Here is a 19,725-nt window from a genome sequence, read left to right on the forward strand (position 1 = left end):
ACAGGGTTCAGACGACAGGGTTCAGGCGACAGGATTCAGGCTACATGGTTCAGGCTACATGGTTCATGCTACAGGGTTCAGGCTACAGGGTTCAGGTTACAGGGTTCAGGTTACAGGGTTCAGGCTTAGGTTTTGGGTTTGATCCTGAGTGGTAGAATTAATGGGCGCACAGAGATCATACAATCAGAAGCGAGGCTAGGCCTGGTGACAAGAGGGGCGGTGGTGCATTGCTGATAGTCTTTCTTACAAATACACAGAGGCAGCACACACACACACAGACGTTCAAACATCTATTTCTAAGCAATCTGAACATTGATATTGACATTTAATAATAATAATAACAACTGACCTCACAGACACCTTCAATGCCCTTAACATTCCTAGGAACATCTTCGTTGCCTGTCAGAGGGCGGTACTGCTGCAGACCTGCCACATCACCAGAAAATTCCTCAGTGGAAACTGTTAAAGGGACTACGATGAATTTTGTTTCTCTTTAGCGAAACTCGACCCTGGCAGCGCCAGAGAATGACTACTCGTTCATTTCTAACATAATAATAATTATCTTTATTATCCGTAAGGAAATTTGTCTTACAATTTGTGCATTACACCAAACAAAAAACATTATAACTGTAAGAAACCAAAGTGTACATTCACACCAGACTCACTCATAATTTACATGTGACAAAGTTTATACCAGATTGTTTTTATTTAATGATTTGATTGCCAGGGGAACAAAAGAGTGTTTGTGTCTGTTTGTCTTTGCTATCGGTGTCTTGTATCTCTTTTGTGATGGTAAAATCACAAAATCCTGACACAAAGGGTGATTCTTTATTTCGAGGATCTTGTTAGCTTTTTTATAGATTTTTGTCTCAAACAACTGCCCAAATGTGGTTTGTTTTTTGCCAATGATTTTGCCAGCAGCATTTAGGATTCTATAAAGTTTATTCCTATTTTTAATGCTCAGCAATCTATTGACACTCCGGTAATCGTGTAAAAACCTGCTTTGCTCACGTTCAACTTGCTGCCGAAAGTTGACATCAAAGGCAGACGATATTGGTCCTGACTATTGTTGAAACTCAATATTCATGTTTGAAAAGTATGCTTATGAAACCCATCACACAAGATGTATACATGTTTCCACATTGTTCGGTACTGTCATTTTACATGTTTTGGATTGTCATGTTCCTCTGAAATAGGAAGCGTGGTCGAGAGGCTAAGTACGCTTGAACTTGGCTTGTCTTGGCTACTAATTAAGGGGGCTCGAGTTTCGACTCCCGACTAGGGCAGAGTTGTGTTTTTACTGAACTCGTGAAGGCAGCACGGAAAAACCCTCTCCAAGATACTCCCTCCCCTTCCCCACACACACACACACACTGGTCCACAACTGAGATTGGACCAAAGCGCTCTGAGCATGCAATAAGCATGAAAGTAGCGCTATATAAAAGTCATATATTTTTTTCCCTTCGGTATGAATAGATTACTACATCCTAGCCCAAACCTCCCTCAGGGCAGGGTTCGAGCCTCGGACTATCGAGACGGAAGTCAATAACGCATCTATTGTAGACATAGGCATTCTGAAGACCTTTTCTATGAGGTACTGTTTAAAAAACAGTTGTATTATGAAAGCCTCTTCTGTGGTGTAATGATGTAAGTTAAAAAAACACAATGATATCCTGAAGATATAAGATGACAGCTGTTATTGCATGCACCTGTGATGATAATGTATGAAAAATTAATTCTGTTGTCGACGTTTCGTCGATACATTGAAAAAAAAAATGTGAAGAAAAAATTTCCAAGCCACAGCAATAAATTATGTGAATCCATATTGAAAGTTCACAAGTTTTCTGGGCGTCTATCATTTGTAATCATGTCGTATGCTCTAATCGCGTGACCCGGCTATTTTGCACTCGGGTAGCCTCTACATGGGCGGTTCTACATGGGCGGCTCTACTCTTCGATAAGTTATATATGCAAGGCGTTTGGACGTTATTATTGATGTATACATTTTAACCTTGTCAAATAACTAGAAGGGAGACGCCCAAATACTTTCAAGGGAAACTACAAATCTTCTAATAAGCTACTTTCATTGCAAAATAGCGCCCGAGTTTATCTTTATATCGCTTCCTGGGGCACTTTTGCTACCCCTTCCTCCTTTAACTCTTTCTCTCCTAACTGACGATACCAACGTTGATTCCACCAGAATGTGGGAAATAACTTCGGAGAGAAAGGGTTAAGATCGCCAAAGAAGATCGCCTTTGACATGCTGTCATCGCCTATGCGGGATAGGTGTCATCAAACAAAGCGCAGCTGTCGAATGATTAGTGCTTCTATACTGTCCATACCGGCTTCCAGAAGAGTAGCACTATTTGAAAGGTAGTCTTACCAATGTATACCCATTATGAAGTGAAAGATGAGTCTTTGATACCTCTTATATAGCACCCAGATCTCAGAGCAATATTAAAGTGGAAAGCACGCGCTTTTTTTTTTTTTTATTTGCTATGTCCTTCCTCCGACTCAGTAAACAGACTACGGCCCAACATACTGACAACGGCCCAGTATACAGCCTATTGCCCAACATATAGACAACGGCCCAGTATACAGATTACGGCCCAACATACTGACAACGGCCCAGTATACAGATTACGGCCCAACATACTGACAACGGACCAGTATACAGACTATTGCCCAACATATAGACAACGGCCCAGTATACAGATTACGGCCCAACATACTGACACGGCCCAGTATACAGATTATTTCCCAACATATAGACAACGGCCCAACATACAGATTACGGCCCAACATACTGACAACGGCCCAGTATACAGATTATTTCCCAACATATAGACAACGGCCCAACATACAGATTACGGCCCAACATACTGACAACGGCCCAGTATACAGACTATGGCAAAAAAATACAGACAACGGCCCAACATACAGATTACGGCCCAACATAATGACTACGACCAAACATAATGAGTACAACCCAACATAATGACAACGGCCCAACATACAGACTACGGCCTAACAAACTGACTCCGGCTTAACATACTGACTATGGACCATATATGTACAAATACAAATTCCTATGTTAACATTTGTAGAACTAGGTTTTAGTATTATAGATATAGCATATCTCTAACTATAAGTAAAACAATAAGGCTTGTCCCCTCGAATCCGAAGATTAATGAGGAGTGCAGTACTTCACGTGTGTACGCGCCCAAGCTGTGACCCACATATTTTGCCACACGCAGAACTGACATAACCATTGTCCACCAGTGGTCGATTTAGATTCTCCTTTCGCCGTCTGCGTCTGTCCTCGGCAGTAGATTTTCTTTTAGTCTGTTTATACCGCTGCCTTTGTAAGTGAGCCCAAGCTGTGCCCTCTTCTAAGTCAGTTAACTGTAACTAGGGGCTATACGGGAAACCGGGCAAATGTGCGGTGGGCCGGCGTTGCTGCTGAGTGGGCCACATTAAATGTAAGTCTTGTAAACGTGATTGACCTCGCTTTACCTTTTATAAAAGATCCTTACATATTTAACTATGTATTTCTAGTCACTTATTCCGAAACAATGGATTCGCTTATACCCGTAAACAGTGCTTCTGTAAGTTTCAATTCTCTTAACACACTTAACACACTAACATGTTAACGAACACCATAAGACCATAAGTCCTATAGAAGTCGAACTAGTGGAACATACTTGAGTGAATCAAAAACGAGACACTGAAATCACAATTATTATTTAAACAGTTAAACATGTGACCTAATAGAAATCGAAAGGAAATTGTAGAGAAAAAAGAGATAAAAGCAAAAAAAAAAAACAAAACAAAATTACAAAGAGAGTTTGTGTTGCCACACAAACTCAGAGGCGGCCCCCGTGGGAGACGGATCCCTGGTCGACTGAGGATGGCATCGAGCAGGGTATGAAACCGAGACCATAGAGATAATCAGTCCTGTGCGCTAACCGCACGACCAGGCATTGCTCTTAATCTAATGACAAACTGGTTACAAACTAATAGCCTACTATTGATAATATACCTACACATTACGGAATGACAACTACCGGATATGTACAATATGTCAGAAGAGCGATTTTAGATGATCTTTTGGTATTGAGCATTTTCATTTAGGCCTAAATGGAACTAGAATGAGGATGTAAATCTACATAAATTAAACTACTAATTTAGCACTCTCAATATCTATATCTACTAGATCTAGATCTAAAATATATATTTGGGATAATATAGATGTAATTTAGATAAGATTTATATAAAAAAAACACTAGATAATCAATTAATATACAAATTGCAATATGAAATATTAAAATAGTAGATTAGTTTTAGTATTTTATAACATTGGAATATTGACATATTGACAATCTAGACTTTAGAAATAAAAATCTACACTTTAAGACTAGAAATTAAAATTATAGATCTTGATCTAGTCTAAATCATGGCTGTCTGGTAGTGCGGTTTGCGCGCTTTACTGTCGTTTGGATTCATCGATGGTCCCAGGTTCAAACCCTGCCCGCTCCCATCCCCCGTCGTCCTACGGGAGGTTTGGACTACAACTCTGAAGGAACATCCGAAACATGTAAAACAACAAACATTCCAAACTAGACCAAGAAATTTTAAATCTAGATTCTATAATGATTTTAATTAGAACTTAAAATCTAAATCTAGTTTTAAAAATCTAGCTCTAGTGTAAGAAAAAAATCTAGATCTAGTGTAAAAAATCTAGCTCTAGTGTAAAAAAAAATCTAGATCTAGTGTAAAAAATCTAGATTAGATCTAAATCTAGCTATTATGTCTTTTTAAAATGCGAGTAACATTACGAGGTTTAATAAACACTACCATACTGAGTTGTTTTAGCATTAAAAGAACTCATTCAATATGACGTCAAAGGAAAAAAATCCACCACGTCACACGGCCTAGTTAGACTAAAAAATATCATCTATACGAGCAGCTTGTTGAGGGTTCATAGACATTGGTGCACCGAGTGAGATCTTTTAGCATTTCATTTAAAGAATTAACTCCATATGACGTCAAAAGAAAAAAATTCCATTACGTCACACGTCCTAGTTAGACTAAAAAATGTCATCTTTACGAGCAGCTTCTCGAGGGATCATAGACATTGGTGCACCGAGTGAGTTCTTTTAACATTTCATTTAAAGAATTAACTCTATATGACGTCAAAGGAAAAAAATTCCATTACGTCACACGTCCTAGTTAGACTAAAAAATGTCATCTTTACGAGCAGCTTCTCGAGGGATCATAGACATTGGTGCACCGAGTTTGTTCTTTTAGCATTTTATTTGATGGGCTAGTTAGACTTAATATATATATATATATATATATATATATATATATATATATATATATATATATATATATATATATATATATAAACGGATTAAAGACGCTTTTTTTTTTGTTTTGTCTGTCAGTCTGTCTGTCCGTTATGTTAATAGCGAGAAAAAAAAAGACTAAAAGCTATTGAAAATCTGATTAAAATTTAATTTCCCTTCCGAAACATCGCATTAGTTTTAAGTTTCTATAATAGATTGTTCCGGATGTTTATATATTTATAGTGAGAGAAAATAATAATTCCAGATTAATCAAATGCCGTTAATTAAATTTGTGGGATGGTCTGTTATGAAAATTACATGTACCATAGCCTTATGGAGGTTTCTTCAAACCATACTTTGGTGTTAGGAAGTTGTTTTCCTTAAAAATCGGAGCATAATATTAACAATAATTAGATTTTCTAACGTTTTAGCTAGAAAGTTAAATGTTAAACTATTTTTCATAAAAAATCCGGAACAACCAATTATTTGTTTTATTTATTACAAGAGGGATTTCAAACATTTATTAGCGTTATTAGATTTTTCATATAAAATTCGGATCATTTTTGGCGACGATTTGTAAGAAAATTAAGGTAATGTAGTTCGATTTCTTTTTCGAAACAAAATCCGGAACATTATTTACCGATTAAACAACTTTTATTATATTTCGACAAGAAAATTAACTGTAAAATAAGTCTAAAAATTGATTTTCAATAGTCGTTTCTAGTTAATTACTTTCTTATTTTAAAATCCTAAATAACCTATTGTCGATATTTTTGAAAAAAAAATTATTTGACATAAAGTTGTTTTAAATTAAAAATTCGGAACAATTGATATTGATAAATAAACTATAGTGACGTTGTGTCAAAGAATATAAGTGTAATATTAGTCAATAATGCGATTTCAAACAATCATTTGACATAATTTATTTTTTATAAAACAATATCCGGAACAACTTTATAGTTAATGAAATATAAATCAGTATAGATATTTTAATTTAGCATTTATATTGCTATTTACATTAAAAACCGGAACAATATATTAAAGATCATGTGTTTCTTGCAACGTATAAGCATGGAAATAAAATCTAATATAAGTTAGAAGAGCAAACAAATATTCATTGGCATTGATTTGTATTTCACAAAACATCCGGAACAATCTATTATAGATACTTAAAACTATTGCAATATTTCTGAATGAAAAATTAAAGGTTAAATCAGATTTACAATAGCCTCTAGTGTTATTTCTTAATCTAATCGTGACGGACAGACCGACCAACAGACAAAACGCACAAAAATAATCTTCTTTTATTTGGATGGGGGCACTAAACCAAAAAATAAATAAAATCTGATTTTTTAAAAAAGTTTAAGGAATTGGTTTAGCACCTGTTCATGTTGCGACGTTACGCTACTGCACGAAAGTCGCTGCATAAAAAGACCATTTTAAAAAATGTGCGTGATATTTACATACAAAATGCATTATTAGCCTTTATAAACAAACAGAAATGTTTTCTTTTAATTTTAGCAGCTAGTTGACTGGAAAAAACACCTTTAACTATTATTTATATTTGTTGTAAACATTTCTTGTACATTTTATCAATATATTTGACATAGTGATACTGAAAATACACAAAAATTGTCCATCTTTGTTAGCATATTGTAACATTGCCTCCCTTACATTTACCTAATTGTTTTAGAATTGGTGTATTTTTCTGAAAAAATCGCTTGCATAATTAATTTTATAAATTAAACGGTTTGCTTTTAGAAAACCAAAAGTAGCCGTTGCACCTAAACTTTTCAAGCCGCATTTAATGATGAAATAATATTTTTCATATCTCTTCTAGTTTTCGAGATCTGAGTGTGACAAACAGACAGACGGACAGACGGACATTTTGCACAAACCTAATAGCGGCTTTTTCCCCTTACGGGGACCGCTAAAAGACAACTCCTAGAATCCTGTGCTAAGAGATGAAGTCAAATTACTGATTTCCTCACCAGTTTGGCACACACTACTCAAGACCATTTCTGAATCTCAACTCTCATGAAGAAACTTAACCTCATTTACTCCTGGAGATCATACCACACTAGATAAGATAATATATGATAATGGAAATTCAGTTTGACTACAATTGACCACGTCAGCGTAACTACTGTAACAATAACAATGTAGAACAAATGCGAACAACATTCACACACGAAACGCATACACACTCACAACCAGCGCTTTATGAATTCGACTTCTATGTACTTCTCGATGACGATAGACGACCTTGGAACACCCTGACCGAAAGTGGGGATAAAGATGACGTCAGTCGACGTAGAAACACTAACCTATATTCACATATATACACATGAACCTTAAGCTTCGTATGTTTTCAAACAATTTGGTGTCTCTAAATGCGATAATGAAACCGTAGAGTAGTGTCTTGAAGAGATCTTATCTTATATAATACAGACGTTACTTCAAAAAAGAAGATGATTACGTCCTACGCGTCATGCATTTAGTCATGCATATTAACCAATGACTTAAACTCTGCCAAGTCACTGGTTTTCCTGGCTAGTTCAGGCAACCCATTCCATGCTCTAATAGCACTAGGGAAGAAGGAGTATTTGTACAAATTTGTCCTTGCATATGGAACGAGGAATGTGCCTTTATCTTTGTGTCTTTCAGAGTATTTTATTAAATTCTGTTTTTGTATTTGAAGATTATGGTTCAGTGTTTTATGTATAATTGCTACTTTACTTTTGAGTCTTCTGTCCTGAAGGCTTTCTAAATTTAGTGATTTTACTAAAGTCGTTACTCTAGTCAAATGTGAATATTCGTTTGTTATGAATCTCACTGCTCTATTTTGTGTCTGTTCCAGTTTCTTAATGTTTTCTTGAGTTGAGGGGTCCCAAACGGAGGATGCATATTCTATTATTGGCCTAACCAAGGTTAAATAACATTTTAGTTTTATGTTCTTATTTGATTTATAGAAATTAGATAGATAATGTTATTTGATGTTGGTTTATCAGAGTGGTCATTACAAGACAGCACTCTTTGCTTTCATCTCCATAACACCATCTCCACAATATCCATCGTCCTTAAATTCCAAGTGTCATATTTCTAGACATCAATTCGTTACACAGGGCACCTAATAATACACTGGGTACAACTCGCCCTGGGACCGCTCTGGGTACACCTCTGATTATCGGATAGACAAACGCTAAGACCGAACACAGCAATAAGTGAATGTTTTTCCATTGAAAGTTTGAGTGCAGGTGTGTATGTGAATTAGTGTGTGTGTGAATTGATGTGAGTGAATGAGTGTGTGTGTGTGTCTCTGCGCGAATGAGTTTGCGTGAGAGAGTGTGGGCGTGTATAAATACTGCTAAAAAGTCAGATTGACTATACTGTAGACTTCATTGAGCCACAACTTTCAGGTCATAAGACTATTTCTGATTCAAATCGACAGAGGTAAAGTGTTTTTAAAATTAATAAATAATAAATACACTATAGCCTAGAGTGGTTGATTGATTTGATCTTTATTATAAAAGCCAGTACAAAAACTCATTATCGCTTCTTTCTCTAAATAATAAAAAAAATACAATCATTTATAAAAATTTATATATAAAATTCATATAAAAAAATTAACTAAAATTCATTTATCCCCGGTGTATTGATCTTATATCTAATTATAGATAGTTACAAGTCAAATTATTAAAAAAAAGTAATTATGTATAATCTATATTAATTTAACATCTCTAGGGCCTGTACGCAAATCTGCCCACTGTAAGGCCGTACACTCAATTCTGCGTACAGTATTGCATAGGAAAATGAAGTTGACATCATTTCTGGTGTGTTCAGTTCTGACTGTTTCCGTGGTATCAGCAGGCGCTCCAAGTACGTATGCTAATTATCTTTTTTGTTGAAAATAGTCGGAATGTGTATTATTTGAAAGAAGAGTTCCTTCCTAATTCTAAGTTTTTTTTAATGTAGCACTCATAGACATAAATAAATATAGACTGGCCGATTAAAGAGTTTTATGAAACGAAAATTTGTGACTTGCAATTTTGTGTACTTTATTATACAGCATTTATGAGCAGTATAAAAGTTAAGTATTCATATCTATGTCAGCCACACACCTATATATATTGTAAATAAGGAGGCAGTGTAGTTTTGTTTAATCTCTAAGAATGAAGATCATGCAATTTTTCAGACTTCGGAAATCCGAATACAATAGATATACATGTTTTCAAGTTACATGAAGTTACTTCCTTCGGCCAGTCTATATTTATTTATGTCTATGGTAGCACTGCTTTGTAGAGAAAAGGTTGAAAAAGTGTGGAGAAAATCTATTTGCTTTATTGGTTTTTATGTTATTTAAAATCGTAACTTCATTGTTTAATTTATATGTCCATTGGCTATGTTTAATTGAGTCAAAATACTAGCTGAATATGTTGGTTGCGACGAATTAATCTTCAATTATTAAGCTGTCCTGTTGCTAAAACAACAGGGCTGTTACTAGTAACAACAAGCTAAGAACAACAAGCACGTTGCTAAGAACAACAGGCAGGTTGCTAAGAACAACAGGCAGGTTGCTAAGAACAACAAGCGCGTTGATAAGAACAACAGGCACGTTGCTAAGAACAAAAAGCACGTTGCTAAGAACAACAGGCACGTTGCTAAGAACAACAGGCGCGTTGCTAAGAACAACAAGCGCGTTGCTAAGAACAACAAGAAGGTTGCTAAGAACAACAAGCGCGTTGCTAAGAACAACAAGAAGGTTGCTAAGAACAACAAGCGCGTTGCTAAGAACAACAAGCGCGTTGCTAAGAACAACAACCGCGTTGCTATGAACAACAAGCGCGTTGCTAAGAACAACAAGAAGGTTGCTAAGAACAACAGGCGCGTTGCTAAGAACAACAAGCGCGTTGCTAAGAACAACAAGAAGGTTGCTAAGAACAACAAGCGCGTTGCTAAGAACAACAAGCGCGTTGCTAAGAACAACAAGAAGGTTGCTAAGAACAACAGGCGCGTTGCTAAGAACAACAAGCGCGTTGCTAAGAACAACAAGAAGGTTGCTAAGAACAACAAGCGCGTTGCTAAGAACAACAAGAAGGTTGCTAAGAACAACAAGCGCGTTGCTAAGAACAACAAGAAGGTTGCTAAGAACAACAAGCGCGTTGCTAAGAACAACAAGAAGGTTGCTAAGAACAACAAGCGCGTTGCTAAGAACAACAAGAAGGTTGCTAAGAACAACAGGCGCGTTGCTAAGAACAACAAGCGCGTTGCTAAGAACAACAAGAAGGTTGCTAAGAACAACAAGCGCGTCGCTAAGAACATGAGAGTGATGTAAGTGTTAGTAGTCTGCTACCCATTCTGAGGCAAGGTAAGTCTCGTGTGTACATTCCAAGGCTAGTGCAATAGCTAAGTGACGACGATCCAGATCCAAGGTTAGAATTTTGTGAATGGGTTCAGGAGAAGGTGGGCGGCATAATTTGGTCGGATTTATTTTTCCAAATGGACATTAAGCTTTCTATATCCAGAAATTTAGCATTGTAGAACGGGAAATAAATTGTCTATGATAGTTCAAAGTGTGTATACATTTTTGGACGCACCCTGTTGTTATAGGCCTACTGTCGCGATTTGGGAAAGGGGGGGGGGGGGGGGGAGTAAATCAGTGACGCACTGAAACCCAAGGGAGACGATCTTTTGTTTTCTCCGAGCGAACAGATTTCGAACATGCAGAATAATATGAATGAATCACTATTTATCTCCCCTGTGGTAGTCGACGGAAACCTCGCAACACCTTCCATTCCACTGCGTTAATGTAAGAACCATTCCAGGATATCCATAAAGTACCTAACCTTTTCAAAAACGTTGATTTTTAAGTATAAAGTAGAGACACACTGAAACCTTCTTCAGTATGAAAATAAATTCATAAGAATTAAATCACGAAAATAAATATGTTAAATAAACCCTAATGAAAAGCATAGAACAGTATTTTAATAGCGCGAACCAAAATTCCCAATCTATACGTGCTTAGACAAACTTGCACTATTGCCATTAGAGCGTGGTATGGGTTGCCTGAATCAGTCAAGTAAACCAATGACAAAGCAGAGCGCAAGTCTCTAATTAACATGCACGATTAGAATAACACAATGACACGTGTAGATCCTCTCCTTTGAGGGAACCCTTGAGATTTGTAAGATAAAATAAATGATAAGAAATAATGTAATAATAATCACATAAGATCAAGATCGTCCATTACCATGAACCATCGCGTGTAAATTTCTACGAAAATAAAAACATCTGCTAATGCTTGCCATTTTATATATTTATTTTTTTTGTGTGTGTTTTTTTTTGTGTTTTTTTTTTTTTACAGAACCTTCCAAAAATCTCTATCGCTTCTTGACCGTACTCAGCGGCTACTTTGTCCGTCATGACGTGTACAATGGAGAGTCTGACCACGGCGAGTCGTCTCACTTGTGGAAACCCGTCTGCCTCGAGGCGTTTCCAGATGTAAGTGTCAATGAGCTCGTTTGTTATCAAACTGTATTGGTTTCGCCTGACACCTTTCCACATTTGTGTACAATCTTACATCGACTCAGTCTCTGTGTGTCTGGTACAAATGTGTACACGTCATCTCTCTCCCGCTTCACCTCTTCGGATCAAGTTGAAACTTTGCCCAATTAATCATTGTCTGAAACTTTGCCCAATTAATCATTGTCTGAAACTTTGCCCAATTAATCATTGTCTGAAACTTTGCCCGATTAAGCATTGTCTGAAACTTTGCCTAATTAATCATTGTCTGAAACTTTGCACAATTAATCATTGTCCGAAACTTTGCCCAATTAATCATTGTCCGAAACTTTGCCCAATTAATCATTGTCTGAAACTTTGCCCAATTAATCATTGTCAGAAACTTTGCCCAATTAATCATTGTCCGAAGCTTTGCCCAATTAATCATTGTCAGAAACTTTGCCCAGTTAATCATTGTCCGAAACTTTGCCCAATTAAGCATTGTCTGAAACTTTGCCCAATTAAGCATTGTCTGAAACTTTGCCCAATTAATCATTGTCTGAAACTTTGCCCAATTAATCATTGTCCGAAACTTTGCCCAATTAATCATTGTCTGAAACTTTGCCCAGTTAATCATTGTCCGAAACTTTGCCCAATTAAGCATTGTCTGAAACTTTGCCCAATTAAGCATTGTCTGAAACTTTGCCCAATTAATCATTGTCTGAAACTTTGCCCAATTAATCATTGTCTGAACAAACGAAATATTATAAATATCAAGTGTGTGTGAGTGCCTGTGTGTGTGTGTCTGTCTGTCTGCCTCATACGCTACAAGGTATTTGTTTATTTCCAGAAATTAACATTTTACTACGAGACCACCTCTGACGGGAAGATTGTCAACCAAAAGCTTTGGATCGTCGATGAAGATCACAATGGCGTCATCCACGTGCAGCAGTTGAATCTCTTGGGACACAAGACTTATCAGTAAGTGCGTCTAGCCGAGGCCAATCGTCACGGAAGGCCTGAACACTGACCTGCAACGTCACAACCTGTGGGCAGATTAGACCAATAGCTCGTTACCACGTCAAAGTTCTGTACAACAGGTTGTGACGTTGGAGATAAGTATTCAAGCCTTCTATAGCGAATAGTCTTGGTCCGGATATGGAGTTGAATACATTACGCCGAGTTCAGTGGCGTCGCTCAAAGGGGGTCACTGAGTGCGAGCGCAACAAGTAATATCCTGTCAGGGTTCAATTTATATGCTTGGCTTGTCATGGCTTCTTAGGGGTTTACTTGATTACTCTATTACAATTAATTATTATTAATAAGCTTTGACTCCATGAATAACAATAATACTTTCCATGAAATAACAATGATACTTTAATACTTTAATAATATCCAATAGAGCACAAGCAATGAATCAACTTCAATAAATATTTAATACATAAAACACCAGTCCAGAAAGCGACTAACCAACCTTCCTGGACCGGGAACAAGACCTCACTAACTTAACACACTCTCTCGCACATTCAACGAAGACTTAATCACTCAGTTCACACCACGTGCAACACTTTGCATTCATAACAAGGGGATATAACAATCATACCAAAATATCAAACTAACATTCATTCTCGCCATACCTCCCCCTGACATATTCTGGATGGCTGCCTGGTCGTGCGGTTTGCGCGCTGGACTATTATTCGGACTTATCGATGGTCCAGGGTTCAAATCCTGCCCGCTCCCATCCCCCGTCGTCCTGCGGAAGGTTTGGACTAGGAAGTAATTATCTTCAACTCTGAAGGAACATCCGAAATAAGTAAAACATTTTACAAACATATTTATAAGGAGTGACTAATAACATACAAAAATTCATGATAAGCAGACAATTTTTTAAATGATAGACCGTAGTTACAGTAGTTTCAGTAGTCACAGTAGCTACTGTAGTTTCAGTGTCGCCGTAATTCATAATAGTTAAATCATATAATAATAATACAAATACTAGGCTTAAGAATAGTTTAAACTCTTGGTTGAAACCCAGGAATATGTATTTTAACTCAAACTTTGGACACCTGTCCTTCTTTCATTGCAGCCCTAAAGAGCTGGAGAATGCAGACTTCAACGAAATTGAATTCCAGGACTTGTCTCACCCCCCAGATTGTGATGTCCTGTTCTATGCTGCTGACCAGAATGTCTTCGTGGGCACTATACCTAATTGCCCTGATAATTACTTTAAGGTATTTCTTTACTTGGCTGCTTATACATTTGTATTTGTTTCATATAACTATTGTTTGTATTTAGCACATCTTTCATGGTCCAGCACACCCAGTTTGATATGGTTCACTTTCTTATGCGGGTGGGGTGGGGAGGGGGTATCTGAGAGAAGGTTTCCTTTAGGCGTTCAGCAAACACAGCTCAGATCTGGTTGGGATCCGAACTCGGGCCCAGGTATTTCCATTCTTGGTTGATTAACTTGCACCGCAAATCTTTGGAAAATAGCTACCAGGTATTTCGTTACTCAATGTTTGTTTTTGTATGTTTTTACATGTTTCGGATGTTCCTTCAGAGTTGAAGATAGTTTACTTCCTAGTCCAAACCTCCCGCAGGACGAAGGGGGATGGGAGCAGGCAGGGTTTGAACCCTCGACAAATCCGAACGACAGTCCAGCGCGCAAACCGCACGACCAGGCAGCCATCCTATGTTGAGAATAAACTAAACCTAGAGTGACACCTGACTACTTTATGCAATTTGCAAAAATATATATATATATATATATGTATCCTATAGTATGTTAGAAATAAACGAGTATTCATTCTCTGGCACTGCCACGGTCGAGTTTCGTTAAAGAAAAACAAAATTCATTGTAGTCCCTGTATCGTGTGATTGTCAAAAGAGATGAGCCGAAGGCGCTTCAAACTCTAGGCATGTAAGCCTGCTTGAACAAAACCGTTCTGACTGGAAAAGATCCAAGTCAATGTCTATGTAAGACATCGCTATTTCCGATGTATCTGGCACTCCGGGCGCATGGACTAGAATACATGGCCGAAGGCCGAGCATACCGGGAACCCCCACCATTGTCCTATGTTTAACCAAGCTAACCGTGCAGGACTCACCATTAGTGTAACGGTCCCTTGAGGAACGGCGCATGGATTATCGACAGGGGCGTGGAAGCTCTCTTTCAACTCCGCTTTGAGCAATGGGAAAGCTCTCGCATTCCCTTGGACACTCCCACAGGACTTTTGTTTTGCTCTTCATTTCGCCTAACCACTTCCTTTTGTGATCGTTTCCATTCGAGTGCCACGTTGAGGCAGAATAGCGTACTCGAGAGTCCCTGTGACGTATGCATGTTTATCGTATTTTCTAATAATGATAATAGGCAAAAACTCTTGCAGGAATACACCCTTAACATTCCTAAGGATATTCTCGTTGCCTGTCAGAGAGCGGTTCTGCTGCAGACCTGCCAAATCACCAGAAAATTCCTCAGTCCCTGTATCAGTTTCTACTGAGGAATTTTCTAGCTAATGTATCGAAGTGTGCTGTTTTAAATATTTCTATATCATAAATATATTAATATTTTGTTTAATAATTTGTTACGGAGCGTACATTTCGTCAAAAAGTTAACCGAGTGAATAATTCGAATATCATTTAACACTTGACAACGCTGCTAAATACTTAGAATAAACATTTTGTCACATGTGTATTTGGCGCTTTCTAATAATAATGCCATAATGTTAATCAACAGTCACCAACCTATTGCTACATGTGTGTTATAGATTAAAATATTAAAGCCATGAACTTGTATATTCTTAAATCCCAAAGGAAGTGCCCAAATTTGGCGTGACCCTCACCTGTTACTCCGTGAGCTATCACGTCTGTAATGCCGAATTCATACGAAACCAACCAAAGCTTCCATTCATCAACTTCAAGAAATACAGGCAAGTATTGCGGACCTGGCACCCTGCTTGGCTTAGATCAGTGATGCCCAACCTAACTATCTGCGGGCCATTTTAATTTCCAACACTAGTGTCGCGGGCCACATGGCGGAAAAGATACAAAAAATTAATGAAATTGACATGAAACTGTTTTTATTTCAAACCCGAGGATCTAGTACTTACATTCAATTATTCGGATATCTGAGTTTTCTCTTTACACTTCAAAAAAATGGCGAAAGTTCTGTTTATATTTTGTTATTCTTGTTTTTTAAAAACAGCCAGACATTATTCATAAAACAAACAAGCTACAAAAAGTGAAGATCTGTTCACTTTTCCTAATAGATTCTAGTCCTATTTCATGAAAGCACAAATGTTAAATGTCTTGGTAGTAATCCATTAGAAAAAGTGAGGGACCTAACGTAGGTAAAGATACATTATAAAAATTTTTTTTTTGGTGGGGTGAGGGGGAATTTTCAATCTTTTGTGCCGACGTTTCGGCGGGCTGGACAGAAGCACGTCGCGGGCCGGATCTGGTCCGCGGGCCGTATTTTGGGCATCACTGGCTTAGATTGAACATTCTTTTCATACAACATATAGTCTAGCTTCCCCTATTGGTGTTTACTATTGTTACGAATCTCACTATCCAGGCTCTCTGCAAACTGCACCATACACCACCAACTTAAAGAACTTGACAAGTCAGGTCTCCAAAATAACGAAAAGGTTTAATGTCCATAAATAACAGCCAATACTGTACAATTGGCGGCACGTAGAACAGTACAAATAGCTCTGCGATAACAAATATCTCTCCGATAACACCGTTCCGCCGTATCAAGTCTTGTACTGGTCTCTCCGTCTTGTCTGGATCTTCCTCTTCTTCAACTATACATTCTCGGTGCCACCACCAAGTTTATAACACTATTAATAGTAAATAGTTTTTAAAATATCGTACTTATATGAAAACAAAAAGGCTAGTATACTTTATTTTAAAATAAGAATGTTCATTCTCAGAAGATAAGAGTGTTATCAGAGAATGGGTCTGTATTTATAAGATTAGATAGAGAGAGAAACCTTTCACCAGAGATTTGCGAGCCTCAAAATATGGTGAAATCGAAACATAAAGAAGAAATCACTTTGAGATATATTAAGAAATTCCGAATGCCTGAGAATCTATAGCACTAAGACATGATTTAGCTTGATGTCTATGAGACGAGAAAAAACCCTCATATTTTGTAGAACCTAAATGGATGAATTCAAGAAATGACAAAGACTAGATTAGATCGAAAAGAAGAAGTCTATTAGAACATTGCTGTATATTAGGCCTTTATGTACGGAGGGAATAAAGGTCGGATCGGCTGTCATGCGGTTAATATTTCGTGCTAGTGTCACACTGGTCGTGACCAGACCTTCGTTCAAGGGAGTGGGGGAGAGAGAGTGGGAGTCACACCAACTGAATCAAAACCACCGTTATCAACTAAAGACACCCCAGGGCAGGCCTTAGGCATAGGCATAATAAGCAGCTGCATAGGGCCTCCGATTGATGAGGGCCTAGCAAAGGACTCAAAAAAAAAAAAAATTAAGAATCTTATATCAAATCGTAAACTAAATAAGCTCTATGACTCTAAGTAAACTAACTGAGCTCTATGGCTCTAGCCTAGCTCTAAGTCTATTTCAAATCTCAACCGTATAAGAGCTTTATGGCTCTATGTCTACCAGTCTAGCTCTAAGTCTCTATCAAATCTCAAACATAGCAGAGCTCTATCGCTCTATATCCACTAGCTCTAAGCCATACAGGTAGGTTTTTAATTAACTGCGTTTTTTTTACAGTCTTAATTGTATATGTTCGGTTTGCATCGATTTTATATTTCATTTGGTGCCACCGAATTTTTACTCCACCTAGGCCTCCAATTACCTAAAGCCGGCCCTGGACCTGCACACACATCTTTTTTTTTTTCACACAGACTCCCATTCCAAATGCCTCTTTCTCCACTTAATCGCAATAAAACCATACCAATTATGCAAATCGTTCGTAAATCTTAGTTTCACGACCATGAAAAGTTTCGAACTAAATTGTCATCAGAGGTTGCAAACATTTTTGTTAAAGCTCATATAAACTCACTTTTTTCTTTCTGGTAAAAAATTTCAACATGTTATTTCTCCCACACCCAATCTCGGATCAAGCTGAAATTTTGCACAATTATTTCTTTTGCCTGACAACACAAGAATCAATTAAATACAAAAATAATGTAAAAAAAATCATACAAATAATTATTTAAAAATTGATAATTATATTGTTTGATTGTTGTTGGTTTTTTAAAGAAATTTTATCTTCTTCTTGTTTTCTTTTCCAGTTATCCCCTTGTGCCTGCCATGACTGCTGGTGCCCACTTTGAGACTCCCTGTCTTTATCACCTGTAGACACCTAAACATTGCAGTGAATAAAGTTTCCCTTGTACTTTCTCAACAAATGATTTTTGTTATCTTTTATTTTAAAGCTAGATGTGCATGATTACGCGCCCCTTACCAGACCCTAAATATAGAATTGTTCGTTATGAAAAGTGAGGGGGAGGGGGGGGGGTCTCTGGTAGGGGCGCTTAATCACGTGATCCTGGGCAGCGATGCTGAGGCCAGGTAAAAATACTGTTAAGCTGTTACCTGGTCGCTGCTAGGTGATGGAGCCGACTCGAAGGTCCGTGGTTCGAGTCCTCCTCAGGCTTTATCTAGGTTTAGCCATATTTTCTCCACATGTTCCCTTAATAACCTTGGTTTCTTCACCTAGCAACAAAAATGAATGTTAACTCTTTCTCTCCTAATTGACGATACCATCATTGATTTAACCACTTTAAATTATTTTTTAGTTTATAAACATAAATTTGTGTTATATAAAAAGAGCATGAATTCACATTTATTTCTAAACCAAAAAAAAACACAAAATATTTTCTGATTACAAAGTGACTGAAGTTTAATCATAACGGGGGAGTGAGCTACAGAGAGTAAAATGAATAACTCTGTCGGATCATGGAAACTAATTACGGAGAGAAAGAGTTAATAAAGTACTTGTGCTCACCACACTTTTGTATGGATCTGAAACCTGGGTGTTCTGTCGAAGGCATTTTAGGCTCCTCCAAAGCTTTCCATTAATATGTCTACGCTCCATAATGAGCATACGCTTGCAAGACTACATTACATAACTCTGTTCTGCTGGGTGCCGGTGTGGACACTATAGAAGCACTACTTACTATTCGACAGTTGCAGTTGCTTTCGACACCTATCCTGCATGGAAGACGACCTCGTGCCAAAGTAAATGCGATCTTCTTTGGCGACCTTAAAGGAAGACGGCGTAACAGAACTGTCATCCGTAAGCGCTATAAAGATCAACTCAGGCGCCATTTTGCCCTCACTGGCATAGAGGAAAGTAGCTGGCAGCAGATTGCCTCGGAGAGAGACAGTTGAAGAGCTCTCACAAATGCTGCGGGACACACATTTGAGACCGATGTCACACTATTATTTTCCTCCACATAATCCAAAAATGAAATTTCACAAGTACATATCTAGTAAATTCTTTCAACTTTATTAATACAAGACAAGTCTGTCTTCTTCAATATCACTGGGGTCTATTCTTCTTGCCCATGTGGTCAGATCTCGAATACGAGATTTTATTCCCATGATCCCACTGTGGACTCCCCTATTCCACGTGAAACATCTTATTCTCCACACACTCACATATCTCGTGGTCCTCAATTACTAATGTCACCAACTACCAAATAATAGTGTGACAACCCATAGGAAAGCCCTTATTGAAGACAGGCGCAGATTCAGAAACCCCATTGGCAGCGAAAAACATGCTGGGAATTACAGGCGCAAAAGACGGAAAGAAAACTAGACCCCCTGGGGGACAAGAAGATGCGGAAAAAACTGCAGGTTGTAACTTTGGCTTTGCCTAGTGTTATG

At 37.6% G+C, this 19,725-nt stretch overlaps 1 protein-coding gene across 1 annotated transcript; it reads left to right on the plus strand.

Annotated features, from left to right (window-relative positions):
- The first annotated feature begins 8,655 nt into the window (after positions 1–8,655).
- On the plus strand, positions 8,656–18,242 carry LOC106079992 (uncharacterized). Its single transcript, XM_056011893.1, has 7 exons — positions 8,656–8,803; positions 9,095–9,229; positions 11,715–11,851; positions 12,702–12,832; positions 13,938–14,082; positions 15,665–15,780; positions 18,126–18,242. Exons 2-7 carry the CDS (start codon positions 9,163–9,165, stop codon positions 18,190–18,192), a joined length of 663 nt encoding a protein of 220 aa, XP_055867868.1. The 5' UTR covers positions 8,656–8,803; positions 9,095–9,162; the 3' UTR covers positions 18,193–18,242.
- The last annotated feature ends 1,483 nt before the right edge of the window (positions 18,243–19,725 follow it).

This window comes from Biomphalaria glabrata, chromosome 1 (assembly GCF_947242115.1).
Source record: "Biomphalaria glabrata chromosome 1, xgBioGlab47.1, whole genome shotgun sequence".
In the NCBI taxonomy this organism is placed as follows: domain Eukaryota; kingdom Metazoa; phylum Mollusca; class Gastropoda; family Planorbidae; genus Biomphalaria; species Biomphalaria glabrata.

Excerpts from the sequence above, each read along its gene's own strand:
- LOC106079992 (XM_056011893.1), top strand. The coding sequence starts at position 9,163 with ATGAAGTTGACATCATTTCTGGTGTGTTCAGTTCTGACTGTTTCCGTG. Across the intron at positions 9,230-11,714 it reads GGTATCAGCAGGCGCTCCAA|AACCTTCCAAAAATCTCTAT; the intron begins GTACGTATGCTA and ends TTTTTTTTACAG. Across the intron at positions 15,781-18,125 it reads ATCAACTTCAAGAAATACAG|TTATCCCCTTGTGCCTGCCA; the intron begins GCAAGTATTGCG and ends TTTCTTTTCCAG.